This window comes from Diceros bicornis, chromosome 39, assembly GCF_020826845.1.
Source record: "Diceros bicornis minor isolate mBicDic1 chromosome 39, mDicBic1.mat.cur, whole genome shotgun sequence".
NCBI classification, from domain to species: domain Eukaryota; kingdom Metazoa; phylum Chordata; class Mammalia; order Perissodactyla; family Rhinocerotidae; genus Diceros; species Diceros bicornis.
In genome coordinates this window covers 9,500,540-9,524,583 of record NC_080778.1, presented here as the reverse complement: position 1 = coordinate 9,524,583, position 24,044 = coordinate 9,500,540, and the positions used below count along the sequence as shown (strand labels likewise).

The 24,044-nt window shown below is 40.1% G+C and overlaps 1 protein-coding gene across 1 annotated transcript in view; it reads right to left on the bottom strand.

Moving 5' to 3' along the window:
• Positions 1 to 23,661, bottom strand: part of LOC131399651 (plasminogen-like) — a 46,170-nt gene extending 22,509 nt beyond the window's left edge. The window contains exons 1-10 of the mRNA XM_058534043.1: positions 23,522 to 23,661; positions 19,156 to 19,291; positions 17,525 to 17,631; positions 14,174 to 14,288; positions 12,546 to 12,685; positions 10,610 to 10,730; positions 8,969 to 9,087; positions 7,170 to 7,332; positions 6,307 to 6,452; positions 2,296 to 2,455 (exon numbers count right to left, since the gene is read on the bottom strand). Coding sequence (XP_058390026.1) covers positions 2,296 to 2,455; positions 6,307 to 6,452; positions 7,170 to 7,332; positions 8,969 to 9,087; positions 10,610 to 10,730; positions 12,546 to 12,685; positions 14,174 to 14,288; positions 17,525 to 17,631; positions 19,156 to 19,291; positions 23,522 to 23,570 — 1,256 coding nt within the window. The 5' untranslated portion in view covers positions 23,571 to 23,661. The remainder of the gene's footprint in view (positions 1 to 2,295; positions 2,456 to 6,306; positions 6,453 to 7,169; positions 7,333 to 8,968; positions 9,088 to 10,609; positions 10,731 to 12,545; positions 12,686 to 14,173; positions 14,289 to 17,524; positions 17,632 to 19,155; positions 19,292 to 23,521) is intronic.
• Positions 23,662 to 24,044: the final 383 nt, after the last annotated feature.

The window sequence follows — 24,044 nt, the reverse complement described above, 5'->3', positions numbered from 1 at the left end:
TCCCCTGTGGCAGCCTGGGGTTTGCAGGTTTGGATCCCAGGCATGGTCAGATGCGCAGCTTGTCAAGCCATGCTGTGGCAGCATCCCATATAAAGTCGAGGAAGATGAGCACGGATGCTAGCCCAGGGCCAATCATCCTCAGCAAAAACAGGAGAATTGGCAACAGATGTTAGCTCAGGGCTAATCTTCTTCACAAAAAAAAAAAAAAGAATAAAAATGTCATTCCATTGTTTTCTGGTTTGCATAGTTTCTGATGAGAAGGCATCAGTCATTCTTATCACTGTTCTCCTGTGTAAATGCATCTTTTTTCTGTGGCTTCTTATAAGATTTTTCTTTTTCTCTTTGGTTTTAATGATTTAACTAGGATGTACCTAAGTAGATCATGCTGCTTCATTTTTTTTTTTAATTCTACATATGGTTCATGGAGATTCTTGAATCTATGAGTTTATCATTTTCTTCATATCTGGAAAATTTTCAGCCATCATTGCTTTAAGCATTTTTTCTGTCCCAATATCTCTCTCCTCTTCTTCTTGGACTTGATTTACACATATGTTAGATCCTCTGATATTTTTCTAGTGGTCCTTAAAGTTCTATTGATTTTTTTTTCAGCATTTTGCTTTTCCTTTGTGCTGCAGTTCGTATAGCTTCTATTGCATTATTTCCAAGTTATCCTTTTCTTCTGTAATGTCTAACCCAATGGTAAGGCCATCCAGTGAATTTTTCATTTAAAATATATAGTTTTTTAGTTTCATCTTTTCCATTGGCCTCTTTTGTAGTTTTCCTTTCTCTTTAGATTACCCATTTGTTTATTTTATTTTCAAATTTTCCTTTAAATCCTTGAACACAATTATAATATCTTTTAAAAGTTTTATGTGCTAATTCCATCATTTCTATCATTTCTGGGTCAGTTTGTATTGACTGATTTCTTTCCTGGTTATGGATCACATTAAATGATCTGTGTATGTCTAGTAATTTTCAAATTTATGCCAGACATTGTAGATGTCACATTACTGAGTGACCTGATTTTGTTGTTTTCCTCTCAAGAGTGTAGAGTTTTCCTCTGGCAGGTAGTCAATTTACTTGGAGATCATTTTGATCCTTTTAGGCTTGCCTTTAAGCATTGCTAGGGTGTTTCTAGAGTAGCCTTTATTCTAGGAATACATTAATCCTACTCATAAAGTGTGACTTTTCTGCAGTCTCTACTGAGTGCCCAAGGTGTTCCACGAGGTCTCTCCTCTCTGGCTAGTCAGAATCTCAAATCCCCAAACACATAATCTCCCAGTGCTAGGTGAGTTCTGTAATCTCCAGTTGTCTCACCACTCCCTGGCAGTTATTCTCTCCCCAGGAGTTGTACTTTGTGGAATCTCTCCCTGTCCATATGCAGCGTTATATTCAGCCAAAGACTTAAGGGGAACCCTCTGTGTATTTCTGGAGCTCCTTCGCTGCCCATATCTTTCTCATTATTACCCAGCCTACAAAATCCAGCTGCCTCAGTAATCCCAACCCCAGTCTCTGTCTCCTCAGCTCAACAACACAGCTGTGGTCTTCTCTGCCTCTGTCTCCTTGCACTGCAGTCCAGGAAGTGTCTCCAGGAAGAAAGCTAGTGTACCTCTGGGGTTGATCTAATTTATTTCCCTTTCTAAAAGTCTCAGTCTTGTGCTGCCTGTTGTCCATTGTGTGGAAAGTTTTTCCATATATTTTACAGCCATTTATGGGAGAAAGGCTGGTCTGGTCAGACCTGATCTTTTGTCCATCTACCTGCCCATTTTGCCTATCAGCACCTGTATACTTCCTGACTCTCATCTGCCTTCCTGCTTTTACTCTTCATGTCCTGGCAACTCATATCCCTTCAGACTACTAGTGCTCCGGACCCAATGTGTACAGGTCAGGTGATAAATACTGTGACCCAATGACAAACACAACTGGACTTCAGGGACTGGAGGTTAGAATGATAAAATTCCACAGTTGAAAGACTGCATTGATCTTCCACAGGTGTTATGGAATGGTACTCTTTCTAAGCTTTTGGTCATTTGTTTTCCTGAGCTTTCCATGAGGATGACCTTGACACCTCCGTATATACCCCCTGCTTCCACAAAACTGCTCAGGCAAAATAGCCAGCCTCTAACTTCTCTTCTTTCACAGCTTTTGCTAAAAAGCATGGTGCCTGAGACATTTGGCCTCACATTCTAGAGCCAAGAGAAGGTTGGTCCTAAGAAGTTAACTTAAAACATGGCCCTTCTAACAGAAATTTAAGTTGGCAATTGCTCCTTTTAAAGTTAAAAATCAAAGACATACGCATTTGGGTATTTTTCTGGGGTCTTCTGATGCCGGTGTGGTGTCATAGATGACCAAGATTGACATTTCTTTCCTGTGATAGTGGTGGATGATGTGCCTCGATAATTCTGTCCATTGTCCTGGTAGCAATCTTGGATCACAGGAGTTTGTTCGGGTAGTACTGACATTAAAATAGAAGAAATCAGTGAATAATGACTAGAACAGAGAGATATGTGAAGCAATTTATGACACAAACAGAACAGTAGTTTCTAGGAATTAACCCTGTTCCCTTTTTCATATTGGCAAGTAGATGGACATGCAAAGAGAACAATAGGTCCATAACAAACAAGACTGAATCTTACAGTATTGGGCTAGGGAAGATGCATGCTAATTAAAAAAAAAAAAAGAGAAAGTGGCCAGGTCCCTTAAGAAGGACACTGCAATACAATAGCAAATGTATACCACAGTGATTCCACAGTCCTCCAAAAAGGCTTTTCTCAAAAAAAAAAAAAAAAAATAGATAACATTCTAGAATTTTAATGACCTAACTCTTTTGGTAAATATTTAATTTAAAACTCAGGAAAAAATAAGCAGGTAAGAGTACTTATAATTGGAAATTGCATTCATGTGCAAGCTCTTTTTTTGTGGGTCTCCAGTAGGTTGGTAGGTGTTCATGCAATTGCGCTGGAGATGAAAGGTAGACACATTCAGTGGTGCCGGCTATAGGCAGTGACTGGCTATCAGAGGGGGCAGACATGAGTCCCTTGTTTGTTTCCCCAGACTCTACGCTTATACAAAGCCAAATCTTTAAGCTGCTGGGGGATGGGGCAGGAAATGGTCCTACATGCAGGACTGCAAGGAACGATCCACTGTTTCTCAGGGAAGAGTAGAGGCAAAAATCTTATTCCTCTGGAGGAAGGACAGGGAATTCTCTTGTGCCCGAGATCCTTCACTGACACAAAACAGAAGTCTGCTACTCTTCTACTCAAGACCCATCACAGATACAAGTTTGAGTTTAGCTCTATGGAAAGAAGGGGCAAGAACACTGAGAAACACAACCTTCAAAGTCCAGGTGCACAAAGTCTAAGATTGATGGTAGACCAGGAAGACAGAGAATGTCTACCTCCACCAAAAGCTTAGCATTGAGTAAGATGAAACAGTAGTTTATCATGGGAGTCATGTTAATAGCATGGAGCGACCCCTCTGTGGTACAGGCATGCAGTGATTGCTAAAAGCTGGGAATGGATTAGGAATACTGAGAAAACTCTTCAGTACCCCAGACCCTACTCCTAGCATGAGGTAACAACAGCCCATCCCTGGAGGAATTTTTGAAGTCTGTGGTCCACTTAAGGTAAAAGCAACAAGAATAAATCCCAAATTCAGTTCATCTGATGACTACATGGATTCAATTACCCACACAACATACTGACAGAAGAAGAAGGATGCCTATTTCAAAGTATAAATAATATTCACTTCAATCTCCACTGTTCTCATACAAATAATGTCCAGTATTTGATAAAAAAAATTACAAGACACACCAAAAAAGCCAGGGAGAAAAAAGGCCTGTAGAGTGATGAAACAATCAACGGAGCCAGACTCAAAGATGACTCAGAGCCAGACAGAGACGTGGAGACTATCAGATTGAGATTGTAAGATAACTATGATTACTATGGTAAAGGATCTTGTAGCAAAGGTGAACAATATGCATGGAAAGATGAAGAATTTCAGCAGATGGGGAAACAAAAATAGAATAAAATGCAAATGCTAGAAATAAAAACCATGATATCAGAGATGAAGAATTCCTTTGATGGGATGATCAGCAGACAAGACACAACTGAGGAAAGAATCAAGGAACTTGAAAATAGGTTAACAAACATTATCCAAATTGACACATACAGAGAAAAAAAGAGCAGGGGGACAAAGTAGAACAGGCGTATAAGAGGTATGAAGCAATAGGAAATAGTCTAACATTTGGGTAATTGGAGTCCAAAAAAGGAAATCAGGAAGAAAGAGAGAGAGCAGGGGAAAGGAAATATTTGGGCAATAATGGCTGAGAATTTTACAAAAGTAATGAAAATCAACAATCCACAAATACAAGAAGCTCAGAGAACGTCAAGCAAGATAAATACCAATAAATAAACAAACACACCTAGCCACACCATAATCAAACTGCTGAAAACCAAAGATGACACAAAGTCTTAAAGACAGTGAGAGGAGAAAACCATATTAAATACAGAGGAACAAACATAAGATTTCCGGTCAGAAACTCTTCAGAACAGAGGATAAACATTAATATCTTTAAAGCAGTGAAAGGAAAAAAAAGTATCAGCCCAGAATTCTAAACCCACCAAGATTATTTTTTTTTTTTTGCAAGGAAGATTAGCCTTGGACTAACATCCACGTCAATCTTCCTCTACTTTATAGCTGCCACAGCATTGCGTGATGAGCAGTGCTTAGGTCCACGCCTGCAACCCAAACCCACGAACCCCGGCCCGCCAAAGCGGAGCGTGCAAACTTAACCACTATGCCCCCGGTCCGGGCCCACAACAAAATTATTTTTTTAAACTGAAGGCAAAATGAAGACCTTTTCACACATACAAAAGCTGAAACATTTAATCACCAGAAGACCTGTACTACAAAAAATATTAAAGGTTAAGTATTTTACAGAAGGAATATGATGCCAGATGGGAATTTGAATCTACAAAAAGAAATGAAGAGTACTAGAAATGGTAAAAAAAAATAAATAAAGGCAAATATAAAGGTATTTTATATTTATAATCACTTTAAAGCATGACTGACTGGGCAAAAGTAGTTTCAATATATTGTCTGAGTTATAATGTAATAAAAGTAAGCTCTTTGAGAACAGTAACACAATATCTTGGAAGGGAGGAAACAGAAGTACAACGTTGTAAGGTTTTTACATTATACATCAAGTAAAATAATATCATTTGAAGGTGGAATGTGATAAGCTAAAGATGCATATTGTAACATTAGAAAAAATACTAACATTAAAAATTGGTTTAATTAATAAGAAAATAGTGGTGACAAAAGATAGTCAACAAAATACTCAATTAGGGGCCAGCCCAGTGGTGTAGTGGTTAAGTTCATGAGCTCCACTTCAGTGGCCCAGGGTTCACGAGTTCGGATCCCAAGCACAGACCTACACACCGCTCATCGAGCCATGATGTGGCGGCATCCCATACACAAAATAGAAGAAGATGGGCACAGATGTTAACTCAGGGACAATCTTCCTCATCAAAAAAAAAAAAAAAACTCAATGCAAACAAAGGCAGAAAAGAGATGAAAAAAGGAACAAAATTCAAATAGGACAAATAGAAATAACTAACTTGATGGTAGATTTAAATCCAACCATATTAACAATTACATTAAACGCTAATGGTCTAAACATCTCAGTTAAAAGGCTGAGAAAAAAGATATATCATAAAAACACTAGTGAAAATAGAGCTGCAATGCCTTTATTCATGTCAGCAGAAGGAGACTTCAGAACAAGGAATATTTCCAGAGATAAGGAGGGACATTACATAATGATAAAGGGGTTGTTTCTTCAAGAAGACATAACAATCTTAAGCATCTAAGTGCCTAACAAAGAGCTCCAGAGTATATAAAACAAACACAATACCAGAAAGAAATAGACGAATCCACAGCTAAAGTTGGAGACGTCACCATTCATTTCTCAGTAATCAAAAGAACAGAAGATAGAAAATTAGTAAGGATTCAGAAAACTTAAACCATACTAATCAACTTGACCTAATTGACCTTTATAGAACACTCTATCTGACAACAGCAGAAGCCATGTTCTTTTCAAGAGCACATGAAACATTCACCATAATAACCATATCTGAGCCATAAAACAAACTTCAACAAATTTAAAATAATTGAAATCATAGAGCATGTTCTCTGACCACAACAGAATTAAACTATGAACAAAGCTACTGCATATCGTGGAATCACTGGGCTAGAAAAATACAGAGAGCGTTGGGGCCCTCAGCAAGCTCTCATTTCCCTTCTTACCTGGAACATCCAAAGGTTCTGTGGAGACTGGAGAGGACTCACAGGGTGGTATCTTGCAGTATTCCCACCTTGTTTCACGGTTCGTTGTATAGCACCATGGTTCTGTTTCTCCATCAGGGTTACGACAGTAGTTCTCATCCAAATTTCTGAAAAAGAAGTGATTGTGAGTTCGGCTTTCCAAAAAAGCTGAATAAATAACAAGATGCACGCATGCTGGTCGATGGTGATATTGGATACACATCCAGCTAATTCTCTAGAATTACACAAACTGAATAACGCATGGAAACAAGCAGAGTGGGATTCGTACGATTCCACAGAATTATGGCACAGATGCTTCTCTTGGGTAAATGGTTGAAATACATTCCTTGACTGTGTATAGTCAAGCAAAATGGGTCTTTTGCTATGTGTTGGGCACTGTGCTATACGCTAAAAACACAATGGGGGTTTTCCACACTGTTCCTGCCTCAAAAAGTATACATTGTAGCCATGGAATTTTAGTTTACAGCCTTGGAATTTAAGTGTTCTCAAACCTTACTGTGCCTTTAGTAGAAAGCTCGTCAAAACATATTGCTGGGACCCACACTGAGTTTCTGATTTGGTAGATATAGAGTGGGGTCCAAGAATTTGCATTTCTAACAAATTCCTGATGATGCTGATGCTGCTGGTCTGGAAAACCATACTGTGAGAATCAATGTAAAAGGAAAATCAGTACTAAATTTCACTTCCCTTCTATATGACTTGACCAGTTTTCATTCTAGAATACTTTAACTCTAGGTTCCTATAGTAAATAAAACTAAGACAAAATCAACGGGATTTCACATTCCATAGCAGCAGACAGGGAATGAGATCAGAGCAGGACTTACTTGCAGGGAAAGTTTTCCGGGGTCCTGTTGTGTCTGTGAGGGGTCTGTTCACTCCAGCGCTGACAGGTAAACCCGGATACGGTGACTGACACCTTCCCTCGATAGTTTTCACCTCTTCCCTTCAGACACTGATATGTTGGACCAGAAGATGGCGGGGGTGTAGCTTGAGTGGGGAAAATAAACTACAATGAATTTTTCTAAAATAAAGAATGCACAGATAGATGTGATGGGGGGACGGATGCAGGGAGCATCAACCTGTCTTCTTTTCTGCTCATCCTCTCTTGGAATTTGGCACTTGAAAATTGTTTCTTATTTTCAGAAGAATCTAAGTCTGTGTAGAATCTATGTGAGACCACCTCATGAGGAACTCCTCCAGGGCAAGAGCCTTGAAGTAGATGCTGCTTTCCATATTCTCTTTGCTCAGTTCGTCATACATGGTAAGGATCAACATGGGTCACCCTCCACCCTGAATCCTCATGTATACCAATAATCCAACTTCCTTTGTAAAGAATAAATTATTTGCTGAGTAAACATAACTGAATGACACCCAATAGTCCACAAAGCGAAACAACAGTGAAAGAATCCATGGAAAGAAGGCAAAAGATGTCTCCAAAGAAAAGGCTGTGGATCCAGGAATCAAGAAATTCTTGAGGAAAAAAAAAGAAGATGACAAAAAAAGAAACTGATGTTCGTAAAGGACGAGAGTCCCTGAGGAACTTCAGGGTCCCAAAAGATGATTGTCAGAGCAAAGAAGAGGAAGCTGGCCCTCAAGGGCTCGCTGGGTCCTTTTTAACTTTTGATGGCTGTCCTTGTCTAAACGTTTAGTCCCTTGCTTCAAATTCTCATAGAAGGAAAATATTAAAATATTGTTTCTTTCAAGTCATTCCTGCTAGGTCTGCCATTTCATCTCCTCCCTCTGAATGCTCTTCTCCCACTGCTCTCTCACAAATTGGACATACTGAGAAACTGGACATCCAGAGACACGTCTTTGTTTACAAAGCAACAATTAGAAAGAACTCTGGTTGATGATGAAATCCATGTACCAGAAAGCATGAGTCTGATTTCCCTTTAGCACTAGAAAAAAGTAGGATATCAGCAATACCTCCCAAGAGCCTACATTCAACTGTACTCAGAAGAGGCAGATGTCTCTGTTGGGGAACAAAAAAAAAATAGATAAATGAGCCAGCCCTGGTGGTCTAGTGGTTAAGATTTGGCACTCTCATCACCACAGCCAGGTTCGTTTCCCAGTCACGGAACCACACCACCCTTCTGTCAGTTGTCATACTGTGGCAGCGGCTCACATAGAGAATTTTAAGAAAACTAACAACTAAGATACACAACCATGAACTGAAGCTTTAAAAAACCAACAAACATGGGGCCAGCCCAGTGGTGTAGCGGTTAAGTGCGCGCACTCCGCTGCTGGTGGCCCGGGTTCAAATCCCATGCATGCACTGAAGCATTGCTTCTCAGGCCATACTGTGGCAGCGTCCCACATAAAGTGGAGGAAGATCAGCACAGATGTTAGCTCAGGGCCAGTCTTCCTCAGCAAAAAGAGGAGGATTGGCATGGATGTTAGCTCAGGGCTGATCTTCCTCACAAAAAAAAAAAAAAACACGATAAATGGATGCTCTGATCAATTACCTACAGTGACCAGTAAGTTATTTTAAGAGAGCAATCACTTCCCCCAGGTGTAGGGCACTTTTGAGGCATAGCACTCAGGCACTGATATACATTTTTTTCTTGATTCCAAGAGCAGAACAGGTGAGGATCCCTGAGGACTGGTTATGGGCCATACTTACTACAGCGTGGGATGTCACAGAATTCCCAGCGTTTGTTGGGATCCGTGGTGAAACACCATGGGCGGGGCTCCCCGTCAGGGTTACGGCAGTAATTCATCCTCAAATTCTTGTTTGGAAATCTGAACAGGCAAGAGGGATTTTAAGAGCGCTGAAATTTACATTCATGGATGAGAATCATTTCAAATGAGCAAATGTTGAGCACCTGTTGTGTGCTCGGCACAGGCAGGCACCCAAGGAGGTGACTGGATGAAGGCTGTCCTCAGAGAGATGACAATCTCGTAAGAAAGATTAACTCAGTATTCTAAGGAGTGTTTTTCTAACAGTTTACATGTGCAAAAGTCACAGAACGAGATCAGCAACTTTATCATTTTGGCCATCTGGAAAATTGATATTAGCAAACTCCAGTTATTCAGCTGCAAATAAAAGCAATTTTTAAAACACAAGGTACTCACAGACTAGAGATAGTCATCGAATACACAGTATAACCAAGAAGTTGGCATCTTCACAGTTTAAAAGAATGGTCCTTCTGGTCCTGCTAGCTTTTAAGCTTATAGACACTGAGAGGGATACGCTGTGTTCCTGTGAGCACATGGCCAACTAGTACAGGCCAGTGAGCCCCTTAGCAGGGACCCAGTGGCTAAGATCATGAGATGCACGCCATGCCTCATGGCCCTCTGGGCTTATTTGATGTCCTTCTCTGAGATGGTAATTGCTTAGTCAGGATGGACAGAGTAACCAGCAGTGGCTTAAGCAATCCTCCTCTTCTCGTTTCCTGAAAGTGCTTTTACCCAGTTCTGGGCCTGAGGTCTTGACTGTATTCCATCTTTGAAGAAAAATGGCAACAACTGTGTTTTAAGCTAGCGATTTGGATAGCAGGTACAGAAATTCAGTGGAGCTGTTTTCCAGAGTGAAATCTGAGGCTTAGTCTCATTTCTTGTAAATTTGTATAAGCCCTGTTACGGCCCTGTGGTCATCAGAGAATGAAGATAGAGAGCAGCAGCAGCTACAGAGAGGCGGGGTGTCTTCCACTACAATTACTGTGAAATAGCAGCCCCAGAAAACCTTACTTTAGGAATCGTCATTATTTTCTAGATCAGGGACTCTTATTCCTATTTTAAATTCATGATCGCCTTTGAGAATCTGGTGGAAGTTAGAATCCTTGCCCCAGAAAAATGCATTGATATAAATGCACATAAAACATTGAGGGATTCACAAAACCCCGAAAGCCCATCCATATATTGTAGGTTAAGAAGCTTTGAATCTCACTGACATGAAGGAAAAGGAAAGGGATAAAGAGAAGAGGGAAATATTTGGAAAATACACAAGTGAGATGTATCTGTATTTCTCAAATCTTAGTGCATGTACAAATCAGCCAGGAATCTGGTTATAATGCAAATCCGGAGAGTCTGAGATTCCGCATTTCTAACAAGCTCTCAAATGATATCTCTCTTCCATGGACCACATTTGGAGTAGCAAGAATGTGTACTTCACCTGCAGTCATGTGGCAAGATGCAAACTTGGAAATTCAAAAACATCAGGTGTGTTCACCTCTTGAGGAAGGCTACAATATCTAACTATCATTAAATGTCCCATAAAGCTGCAGAGTCGTGAACATCTCACTTCTCTCTCAGTGAGACTTACTTGGCAGGAATGTACCCATGGGCGTGTGGGCTCTGAGAGTCCCAGGACTGGCATTGGAGTCCAGAAATGGTCTTGGAAATTTTGCCTTCATAATTTTCTCCACTGCAATGCATACATTCATCTGGCAGAACGGAGAAGAAAGAAAGGAAGGAAGAAAGAAATGGAAATGGATGAAACAAAAAAGAGTAAAAACTAGAATCCTGCTAGAAATGTCTCAAATACCACTTGCCACTTATTTGTGTGTATTTTCCAAGAATCACCTAGTAACAAAATTGGCAGTCAAGACTCTATTTTCTAATACCATCTAAAATGTCATTCTTTCCTTCAAATGGTAAAATTAGCATATTTTGGTCAACACCCCCTCAACTATTATAGTCATAACCAAATCCAGAAATTCCATAATGCCTTGTCCTCAAACTGGGATGCAGTGGCCTTGGTGGGTGGGAGGGGTGGGGGGAAGACGGTGCACACATTCTCAGAAGTCTGTAGGTTCTCTACTAGGATTTTTAAATATTTGGTGTCTTCATTTCAATAATGATCTTTAAAATTTTCTATGAAATTATTTTGATCATAGGGATGACTGCCAAATAAGCTGGCACCCTCCCAGGATTTTAGTGCTGGGGATTCTGTTTGTGCTCATGACCTCTTGGCACTCTCATCGCCATGGCCTGGGTTTGTTTCCCAGCCAGGGAACCGCACCACCTGTCTGTGGGTTGTCATACTGTGGCAGATGCGTGTTGCTGTGATGCTGAAAGCTATACCACCAGGATTTCAAATACCGGTAGGGTGACCCATGATGGACAGGTTTCAGTGGAGCTTCCAGACTGGATACACTAGGAAGAAGGACCTGGCCGCTCACTTCCAAAAAATGGGCCATGAAAACCCTATGAACAGCTACAGACCATTGTCTGATACAGCGCTGGAAGGTGAGAGGATGGCACAGAAAGAGCAGGCAGGGGTCTGCTCTGCTGTGCACAGGGGCGCTAGGAGTCGGAATCTACTCCACAGCACTAACATGACCTCACTGGAGAACAATATTCACCTAAAGCGACATGGCTTCTCTTTTTATATTATTGAGAAGCATGACTGGCAATTTTTTGCCTTCATACATTATTTAAAAAGCGAAACTTTGATTTGGAATTATTGAAATAACATGGTGCAGCAGAATAACATATGACATTAATTCTTATGGTGTAATAAGGAAAACAGAAGCCGACTTGATACAAAAATGATGCATTCCTGTCAATTACAGGCCAAATGACCTCATAACATAGTATACGAATAAAGGATCTCCATGGTTGAAATAGATCAAGTGATGAGAGAACTGAGCTGTCATACACCGTACACACTATCCACATTGTTGCACAAATCCCACCTTCATTCATTCCCCCCTTGCACCAATAAACATAGCAGGAAATATGAAATGAGGAACATTTTTTTCAATAAGATGTTTTTAATTTTTTCAGCATTGACTTTCGAGGTGCACTATTAAATTGGTTGGTCTACTAAAATAAAGGATTGCTGATTTAAAAACTGATTCATTGCTTAGCTTCAACAAAACAACAAAGTGTACCACATTAAATTAATATTGTTTATTTGAATGTCTTGCTTTTGTGGTTTTATTGCAACTATTTCATTGCAAATCTATTTTTGGCTTTATACTGTGTAACAGCTTTAAGCATAAGAAGTTTGTATCTAGAGTTTGTATCTAGTTTTATATTTCTACATGTTGAAGTAACATTTTAATAAAAATAATTCTGATCAATAATGGAGGTCCAAGCAATTTTTGGTCTTTTCCAAGAGGTGCATACATTACTCAATTTTGTCAAACATGGCACTAATTGATTACTAATATTTCTGTGGGAAATTGCTTTAGAGCAAATTACTTTACAGATGAAAGGCGGACAGGAAAACATTTTCTAGAGCTGCTCCTGACCTTCACATTCCGGAATGTCACAGTAATCGAATCTGATGTCTGGGTCTGTGGTGTAACACCAGGGCCCCTTCTCATCACTGTCCGGATTCCTACAGTAGTTCTCCTCCAGTCCCTCGGAAGGATATTTATCAGGTGAATACCTGTGGAGGATGGAAAAGAACCACTTTGACTATATTTTAAAAATCAGCATGTTATCAGCATCACAGAAGAAGAGGCTCTCCATTTCCCAAGTAAGGTTCAAGGTTCTGTCATCCAAATGCATCTCGGCTCTGTGCTGTAGCATTTGCGTTGTGCGATTTTCAATTTCTCTATTGATAGGCTGTTTCAGCACAGTAGCTAACGTTACTCTTATTACTGTATTGACAGTCAAGTCTTAGAAGTAGAGCCAAAGTGTTTTTACGCACAGTCAGTAGACATAGAAAGGCCTCAAAAGCCTGCCAGATTCATTCCAAACACCTATTGTCAGTCGCCCTTCTCACCGTAAAAATAATAGTAGTTAATACCATTTTGCCTTTGTGAACCATGTGCCGGGCATTACACTAAAATCTTTCCAAACATTCTCTCATTTAGTCTTAATAAAACTCCTATCAGGAAGGTGTTATTATCCCAGTTTTACAGATGAGAAAACTGAGCGGCAGCAGTGTAAAACCAAATGAATCTTGCCTAAGCTTGAACAAGTAATAAGTAGCATCTCAAGAATTTCAAGTTAGATTTGTCTGATTGGAAATGCCGTGTTATCTCTGAAAGGCAGCTGGAATTAACGGGAGAGGCAGGAGGGGGAAGTTAAGCTCATTTTCAGCTCTAGAGATGAGTTGCTGTGTAAAGATAACAAATTCAATCAAAACCCCAAGACTATGAGTCTAAAAAGGTAAGTTTTGTTTCCGGTTCTTCTATGTACCTGTTTTTGGTGAACTGTACCCTCTCAGGACCTCAGATTCCTCTTCTGGGGTAAAGATGGCCTAGATTATCTCTAAAGCCCCTGACTTTCTGTGATTTGGCCATTTGGCTTAATCATTTTACCTCTATAAGCCTTAATGTCCTGAGAATATAAGATCTACCCATCTCATAGGGATGCAATAAAGGCAATTTGTATAGGAGGCCCGGTAATAGACACTAAATTCCTACTTGATAAGCAGCATTGTTACTGAGATCTTAATGCCACCAAACACCGCATTGGGCAAAGTACAAAAAAGAATGACACTAAAATAAACATAGGTAAGTTGCAAGATAATTTGTTTTTCATTTATATTTTATTTACTCTGGCTCCACAATGTCGAGGTGAACACATGGTGAGAGTTCTAACTTGGTATGTTTTGTTTAGACTAATTTAGTTTTAAACATAATCATCTTTGGCCTTTTCTAAGACTCAGCCTAGAATTCATGGTTTTATTGTTCTTTTTCATGAGGCATGCTTCTATCTTCTAGGTCTTCCAGAAAAGTATCTACACAAGAGTGAATGGAAAGCAGCCATGTTCCGCTTTTATGCTATAAATAACTGAACCATCCTCCATCAACATCACTAAGGTTCTCTCTGTACCTGCCTATTCACATATTCAGGTTTGATTTAGAAGTGGTGGATTCATTCTCAGTAAAATAGATGAACACAGAGATGAAGGAGAAAGTCTTACTTGGGTACGTGTGGAGAAGAGTCACTCCATTTTTGACAGGCAACACCATTTTTTGTTTTGGACGTCGTCCCCCTATAGCTCCTTCCATTTCCAGTCTTGCACTCTGAAAGATAAACTAAAGGAAATCCGCACCATGGTCAAACCTTTCACAACAAGGAACATCGTGAGGAAGCCCTGCACTGCTTAGTCACGTTGAGAGAACTTGCACTCCAGACGACACCATTTTCCTCCTATCCAAGAAGACGGTCTTTTCTATCTGTGGATGCAGTTAACTAAGCTGTTTTGTGTTTTGATTCATTTATTCAAAGCTAGAGCCCCTCTGTGTACTACGGGCACTACGCTAGGTGCTGGGGACACATGGAGTGCAGAACAAAGTCCCCACCCCTGTGGAACTTATGTTCCAGGGGAGTCAGGGGGCCAGTTACAGAAAGTAACCAAGGACACAAATCATGAAATGAGATCACCTCACGGTGACATGTCTAACAGGCAAAATAAATAGCGTGATGAGAGAGTGAATGGGAACAGAGGGGGCTTTTTAGACAGGGCGGGCAGCAGGCTTTTCAGAGGCTGAAAGAGATCCAAGCCACTTCTACTTTTTGAGCCTCTCAGTGTCTTAAACATGAACAAGTACCAAACAAGGTTATAAAGCGCAGTCTACTTTAAATATTTCCAGTAGACACTCTCCACCAGCCTCCACTTACCCAGCTCACCTGTTAGCCAATGGGCTCCATCCTGCCTTTAAAACACACTGTCAGTTGCCCACCTGTGTCCCACATGTGGTAAGATGGGCACCTGTGGCTGGCAGGCCACTTTCCAGGGTGCCCACCCACTTCTGTTCCCACCCGTTGGGTTATGTGCTTACCAAGAGTCAGCTGGTTTTGCTTTCACAACTTTTCATATAGCTATATTTGATCAAAGATGATCTAAACTGAGAAATTAATGTGAAAACAAACAAAGCTTTTTTTAAACTAAGTTGAATGTTTTAAGGACTTGAAAGGGTGGAATCATTTTACAAATTGCTATCAAATCCGCAGAGAACAATCCACTTATATAGTTGACTAAATGAGTTGGGGGGAAATTATAAACATATAAAGGTATTCTATAGTCAGATTGATTAACAGATATCTCTAGACCTTGCTCCACTTCAGAGAGAAGGAAACTGATTCTCCACCTTAGCCAAGTTTTTTAATCAATTGATCGATTATCTGGGGAAAGTACTTCTAATACGTTTTAAACCATTGCTTTAAACACAGCACTATGTATAAAGATTGCTAATTCATCTTCATTGAGATATATTATTATAGTAGACATATTACACTTATCAAAAGTATAAACTCAAGGTGCTTTGGAGACCCAGGGGTCCAGGAAGACTTTTAAAAGGAAGGCTGAAACAACACAGGGCCCTGTAGCAATTGCTAAGATTTGGAATTTATTTGAAGAGCACTAAGGTTTTGAAGCAGGGAATTTACAGACCAGCCAATGCAGTGACCTGGCCAGTGATGATGGCAGCTTAGACCCAGTTGGTGGCAGCGGCCATGGTGGCAAGTGGCAGATGTAACTGTGATCTGACGCTGACTGTTCCCAGAAAAACCCTAGCAGCGAATTTAGCCGTGGGTCCATATGCCACAGGAAAGAAACAAGCACCAAAAAATGAGTGACTTTGACTTTTTACCTCTCTTTTGTTTGTATGTCCCTGCCAGAGTTGACATAACCTTTTGCTCCTTTCCGTCACCTTGAAAACAAGTAATTATTCAACTGTTCAAACCAAGCCCGGCAGGTACCGCCATGTCCCTTCTGGTTAACCATCGACAAGTGACATATCTAAATATTAGCCTTTGGCAGGGAGAGTCCCACCAGGGCTTTATTTTGAAATCTGGTAGATATAGTAGGTAATCCTATACATCTCATCCTTTGCTCACTATCTACAAGAACGAATAACCTCAACAGATACAGTGTAGATGTAATCTGCACTTTCATCTCAAGAATCAGAGAAACCATCAACAGTGGTAAGGAAAGGCATGTAGCAGGCACCCAGCTAACTAAACCTAAGAAGATGAACCAATGCCTAGAAATAATCCCAACCGAAAGAAATCCTTTTTGAACTCTTATTTAGAGTTTTGTGCTGAGACTAGAGAGAATGTCACAAGTTGTTGTCAAGAATACATGACATTGGGGCCGGCCCGGTGGTGCAGTGGTTAAGTGCGCACGCTCCACTTCGGTGGCCTGGGTTCACAGGTTCAGATCCGGGGCGCGCACTGACACACCGCTCATCAAGCCATGCTGTGGCGGTGTTCCATACAAAGTAGAGGAAGATGGGCACGGATGTTAGTCCAGGGCCAGTCTTCCTCAGCAAAAAGAGGAGGATTGGCATCAGATGTTGGCTCAGGGCTGGTCTTCCTCACAAGGAAAAAAAAAAAAGAATAGACGACATAGGATGTTTCTTGTTGTTTGTAACACCTGTGATACAGAATATTTGGAGAACTAAATTGTTATTATAAATGGGCTTAACACATGGCCAGAAACAGAGTAGAGGAGGTAGTTTTAAAAGCATCATACACTCACTTAAATCTTCATACATATTTAATGGAACTTTTGCATATCTAAAAAGATGTGCAATTTCCATAGGAATCCAGGCCATCCCTTATCCTAAACAATGGGACTACTGATCCAGAATTTTCCAGCAAACTATGGAAAAGGAACTATAATTCTTGCCCATTTTCAAAAGACAACATTCCAGAGTCTGACGGAAATACACACCATGATGGAAAAAAGTGGAAAATTTACGAATAAAAATAAGGATTCTGTCTCCATCCAAATGTTACTGAGGATATAAAACACCTCAGTTTTCCTGTTTCTCCAGGCTTCAGTCCAGCAGCTGCTGCTCAAGGACCATGGTCCCTACAGGACAAGAAGCCAAGATCATAAGGAACATTCAGACTTCCCCTCTCCTCCTTAAAAATAAAATAAAATTTTGAATATCTTATTTTCAGGGTTATAGAGGTAGAAGTGATTTTATAAATCCAATCTCTTCATTTTTAAATCAAGAAAAATGAAACCTAAAAGGTGAAGTAATCTACTCAAGTTGACATGGTGGATTAGTGGCCAAATCTTGTCCTGACTCCAAATTCAACCACACTACACCATAGTGCCTCCATTCTCTGGTCTGATAAACAAAGATATAAAAGGAGGGGAGGGGAAGGGGAGAAGGAGGAGAGGAAGAGAGGGGAGAGGGGGGTAAGGGGAGGAGGGAGAGAAGGGGGAGGAGAAGAGTGGGGAGGGAAAGGAAAGGGAGGGGTGAGGAGGAGAAGAAGGAGAACAGAAGGAGAAGGAGGAAGAAACCATTGTACTCACTTCTCTTCTCAAATAAAACGACATCTCTCATCCTCAAGAGTAAGCCAGACTTGCTGTTTTCACCCAGTATCACACATTGTTGCTCTTTACTGTGATATTGGAATGCCCTGCAGAAGAGAATTGGGAAACACTGCAAATGTTTTCTTTTTTTGAAGGAAAGCAAACTTCTAGTGATAAGCAATAGACTCAAAAGATAGTTACATCTCTTGATGGGTCAAGGAGCTCAGAACTGCTACCTTCAATTAAGTTTGGCACAGTATCAACAAAGTGCTGCAAAGGATTACATCAACCTGGTAATTACTCTTATTTTTTTCTGCCTTTCTTTCTCCTCTAAATTTTCTCTTTCTTTCTGTTTCAAGTGCTGTGCTCTTTCTTCACTCATTTTCTTAATTAAGTGCCAGAATATTTGCTTTTGAGTTGGAAAGAACTGACTCTGATTGCTGTGTACCCATTCCCAAGATTGACTTCCGGACTCCTGTAATTTCCCCTTGACCTACGCCTCTACATTCTACCCCTCCCCCTGCACCTCACACCTCCTTGCCCATCCACGTGGTCCAGCTGTGAATGTTCTGTCTGGCATTCAAAACCATCCGTGGCTACCTTTCCAGCCCCATCTCCTACATGAACCCTTCGCCTTAGCCAACTTGGTCCATTCATTGTCCTTCTCCCAGGGGCATGCTGCTCCCTCTTCCTAGAATGCCCCACACCTTATCACTATTTATCAAGATCTCACTCACCATTCAAAGCCCAGCTCAGTCCCATCTCCTCTCCGAGGCCTTCTCTAGCTGACTCCATACTTAGGAATTGTTCTTTCCTCTGAATCTTTATAGATCTTTAATTTATTTCATGTAATCTTTTATTGACTATGTCACTTATAGATATTGGCCGTATTTTTAAAAAATTTTTACATTTTATCCAGTTTTTGTGACTACATCATAAATACAAAAGAACAAGCACTGGATCTTGTATCTACACAAAGATCTAACGTATGTGCTGATAGATATCATATATACTGGATTACTGTATCTATATTTTTTTGCTCCTTAGGGTCTAGGACACTTCCAGTCACATGATCCTCAATAAATATTTACTGATGATGATGTTAAAAACTAGAGCTCAGAACAATACCTGCTGATGTCATGTGCAAAATAAATAACTTCCTTTTGGGGCATTTTTCTAAAGGGAGCACTAACAAATGTTAACAAGAAATTGTTCACATGGTTTCAGATACAGATTCCAAACTCCAATCCCGTGAAATTCCTCTTTCCTCTTAAATTCTATTTTTGTTAATAAATCTGTGAGCAAATTTCTTATCAAAATAATAGGGGCCGGCCCCGTGGCATAGCAGTTAAGTGCGCGCGCTCCACTGCGGCGGCCCGGGGTTCACAGGTTCGGATCCCGGGCGCGCACCGACGCATTGCTTGTCAAGCCATGCTGTGGCGGTGTACCATATAAAGTGGAGGAAGACGGGCACAGATGTTAGCCCAGGGCCGTTCTTCCTCAGCAAAAAGAGGAGGATTGGCAGATGTTAGCTCAAGGCTGATCTGCCTCACAAACAACAAAAAAAAAACCAAAATAATAATGTCTCAAACAGCAAGATATCTGCGTAGATGTAACAACACTGTAAATACCTGCAAACGAATCCTGTCTCCTCCTCACATTTTGCTGCACATTCTTCTATGCTTCTTCCTGCTAGCTGCTTCCGAGTGAAACTAAACAGTGAAGCTCCCTGGGTTTTTACATAGTCATCCACGATGTCTCCGTGACCTACAAATGGAAAATAAAAGTGCGACAATTGATAACATTAATCAACACCATTGTTTAATTATTGTGACTTTGTAATCTATTTGCTTTGCATCAACCAAATAAAACTTGGAAGCAGAATGGGTGGCTCTGAATAAAAATGTGTAGTCACGAAAACAGTTCCATTAATAGATTGCAATATATTAAAAGATTAACTGGATTGTTAGATTAATAGAAGAGAACTATTTAACAACATCCATGTTACTACGTTAATGGCATTGAAACCTTAAATAAGAATAAATTTGGGGCTGGCCTGGTGGTATAGTGGTTAAGTTCACGTACTCCGCTTCGGTGGCCCGGGTTCTGGTTCAGATCCCAGACACAGACCTATATACTTCTCATCAAGCCACGCTGTGGCAGCATCTCACATACAAATAGAAGAAGATTGGCACAGATGTTAGCTCAGGGTCAATCTTCCTCACCAAAAAAAAAAAAAAACAACCAAAAAAGAATAAATTTGGGCCGGCCCCGTAGCTTAGTGGTTAAGTGCATGCGCTCCGCTGCTGGCTGCCCGGGTTCAGATCCCGGGCGTGCACCGACGCACCGCTTCTCCGGCCACGCTGAGGCCGCGTCCCACATACAGCAACTGGAAGGATGTGAAGCTATGACATACAACTATCTACTGGGGCTTTGAGGGAAAACATAAATAAATAAAATTATTTTAAAAAAAAAGAAGAATAAATTTGATCTGTCTGCTACTGATGTATTGATGCATGTCAAGATAGAATAGTAAGAGACCACCAGCGACAATTGTGTGACCAATATTGATGTTGATTTGTTCACCCTCAGGTATAAATAGAATTTGGAGCTATTATTTGATTTTCAACAGTATAAACTTTAGTTGTGACACTGTCACTTGAGTTGATGTGATAAGCATTCTCTGAATGGTTCTATCTTGAGATTAAAAAATTTGGGTGAGTTGATGATGTTGAGAATAAATAAGACCTGAATTCAATCTCAACTACAATACAAGGTCATTTTTATACTGGGTTCAGTGCAGTGACACCTCGCTATAAACTAAGGAGAAATCACTTTTTCCATGATGATGACGGGTCTCTGGCTCTTCCGAGGAAGCTGTGAAAAAGCAGAGCCTGGGACAAACACTGGCCTTGATTTTTCTGTGAGATAAAATCTGAGGCTAAGAATCTGTCTGAAGGTTGCTGTGTCCCGTGCTACTGCAGAGAGTGGCCGAGGGACCTCGGCCATGTTTCCACTGCAAGGCTATGAAGAGTTTTCCCTGTTTGGAGGCCCCATGTGGCGCCTGAGTTAGCTTTGGCAGCTCTATTTGAAGGCTGGGGATGTTGACCTCCATCCTTTGGGTAGGGAACACTAGTGATTTTCCCAGGATGGGAGGCCAAAAGAGGTTAACAAAATGAAGACAGTAAAGTTTCCTAAAGTTGGTCTAAATAGGATTAGGCAACATGGCCTAATGAACTTTGAGGGGAGTGGTGGAGACCAAAGCCAGACTGAGCAGGTTGAAGAGTGACTAGGAGAGGCAGTGGGAACAGCATGAAGAGATAAGTCTTTTTAAAAGTCTGGTTGTGAAAGGAGCATTTTCAGGAAGGCATATGTGGTCACACAATTTTTTTTTCACAGATGAGACATTCTAGAGCATGTTTGGATACTGATGAAAATTATCCAGTGGGAAGGATCATGAAGGGTCAGATCCTCCTTCTCAGAAAGGCCATCCTTGACCACCTGAAAACATATATGCTGCTAGAGGTCCTCTAGCAGATTAGGACAAAGCCATCTTCCTGAGTCCACCCTCTCCCTAACTTGACTCCCTCATTCTTCCTCAATTTAAGATACTCCAAAGTGGAAGAGTGGATATTGAACAGAAGTTGGCTGATGCGATTGAGATTGAATACACCCAAAGCACTTGATAAATGTATCCAAAGATTACGGAGAAATCAATATGTCAGACCCATAACCATGTCTTCATTCCGCATTTTCTCCCAATTTGAGCTCTCATTTCCAAGAAGAGTTGGGCTTTGGGAAATTCTATGGATCAGGATATGATTTAAAAAACAAACACAAAAACTCTATAAAGTATATCCCATAAAGAGTTAAATTAAACTTTTTGAAGAGTTCTTAGAAAGTGGAGCAAGCTGGGGTATCAATGGTATGAAAATAAGAAAATTTCCATTTATATCACCCTTTAATTAAGTTACCTTTAATGATGTTATGTTGTTATGTTTCATAGCATATAGCTGCTGAGACCCACCTTTGGAGCAGATAGCCCAAAGAAATATCCCAAGAGAGAATAATTTTTTCTTTTTCTTTTGAAAAAATTTCCCCCCAAATTTCTTTTATTCAACTCCAGGGCTGATATGGCAACGGGGTATAATACAGTTTATTTGTTGACCAAGAAATATTAAACAAATCTTTTTAGTAAGAAAAGTATTTTTATATTCTAGGCCAAATGTAGAGATATATATACCAAAGCAAGTGTATTTTATTAATAATGAGTTTTTTTTTTTTTTTTAACACTGTGGTGTGTGTATATGTATGCAAGCCTGTGTGTTTGAAAGAAAAGACTCAATTGTTGGTGAAATGCAAACTGCTTATCCATTTCCCACTGAGAACAGCTCTAAAAGGATGTTTTTCCTTTCCCTGGTCATTTCAGTGCACTGGAAACAAGAACTATTTCCATGGAAAGAAAGAGTAAATGCCTTCCCTTCAAAAAGCTTATGAAAGACTTTTTTCCCCCATAGGTTGGTGAAGACATATGTTAATCTTGTTGCAGAGAAATCTGTTCTAACTCTCAGGTGTGACCCACTGAATCAGCTCATAGTGTTCCGGGTCCTGTTCTCCACAGGCTAAAACAGAATTATGCATCCTTGCACCCCCATACACAACCATTCCCACAGAAATCTCTTGGTACAATCTTCTGCTCTGTGTTTTCTTTGATATTTCTTTGAATGGCTCCACTAAATTCAAATGTATTTGACTCCAATTTAAAGTACAACTGTAAAATTTTATCTGGCAATTTATAAATTGAATTGCAAGTATCTATACATTGTTTATATGAAGAACTACTAGCATAATGCATGATTCCATTTATATGAAATGTTCAAAATAGGCAAATCAGAGATGGAATGTAGATTAGTGATTGCCAGGGGCTGGGCAGGGATGGGGGAGTGAGTGGGAGCTGGAGGTGACAGCTAAGGGGTGTGGAGTTTCTTTTTAGGGTAATGAAAATGTTCTAAAATGTATTGTGGTGATGGTTGCATAACTGAATATACTGAAAACCACTGAATTGTGTGCTGTAAATGGGTGAACTGCATTGTATATAAATTATATGTCAATAAAGCGGTCAAAAAAAAGAACTATAAGGACATGCTTAGAATATTTTAAAGAAGGTTTAAACAAAGTTCAAAAAAAGAGAAGAGCACCAGATTCCTTCTTGGAAAACCCTGGTTTAAATCCTGGTTTCTTCACTTCCTGGATTTGGGAGTTTGGTCAATAGGAAAACAACACGATTTTCGTAAGTATGGATTTCCTTGTCTATAAAATAGGGATGTTCTACCCTACCTGTTGCACTGGCTAAATGAACTTGGGTTATTAAAAGACACACACATGTGTGTATGTACTTTTAAAAATTTGCCTGGCCTACCTAAAGCACGAAGTGAATATTTGTTGAATTATTTTTGCATACATCACTTGGCCAATCGATGCCTGTGGTTTCTCCAGGCATACAAAGCAAACCTATATGTATGGAAGGTCTTACTTAAGCCAGAGCCCACAGGGAACTGGTGAATACAACTCCAGACCAGTCAGAGAATGTAGTCAAGGAGAGATTTCATTGTTTGCATCTGAACGTGAGGAGCATATGACACCTTAACAAAAATGATCTAAATTAATCCAACTGAGAACCAGGTAAAGAGACTAACCACTTTTCGGATTGTTAACTATATGAGCTATTTTTTCAACTAAAATAACCAACCCTTGGGCTTCATCTTTTTGATTTAAAAAGCCATTCATTATTTTCTCGGCCCATTCATCTCCAGTGTTCACAGGGAAACTAAATTTATTTCTTGAATTCCTCAATCTTATATTTAGATTTCAAACTGGGAATCTCATGAATCAAAAGTTAAATTAAACTAGTTGCCCATAAAGCCATCATGTCTCTATTTTTATACGTTGCTAGGAAAAAAATACTGATTAAAAAAAAAAAACAACTTGAAGTCTTACCTGATTTCAGAAATAAAAGCAGTAGAAGAACCACTTCCTTATGGTCCATTTTGGAACTGGCCAGCGGTGTCCAGAAAACAGCGTGTCCCAGTCCCAAGATGTTATTGACTTACATGAAAGGAAATGCATCCACAAACAAGATAATCACATATAGTTAATTATTCTCTTAGAAGCCTATTGCCACTGAGCACTGAGGGTTCAAACATTACCTTGACTGGAGGATCTTACAAAATGTTTGAGAGCAGAATTTGCAATAGATGCTGGGAAGTGGTGAAAGCGGGCCCTGCCCCCTCGGCGGCCCCGTGCTGCCTTCTTCTCTCTTTAGTCCTCACCTTACTCCCAGTCCATCATCATTCTTAGTCTTGTTTTCTTCTCTCTTCTTTCATTCTCTTTTTTTTTTTTTTTTTGCTTAGGATGATTAGCCTTGAGCTAACATCTGTTGCCAATCTTCCTCGTTTTTTTTGCTTGAGGAAGATTAGCCCTGAGCTAACATCTGTGCCAATTTTCTCTACTTTGTATGTGG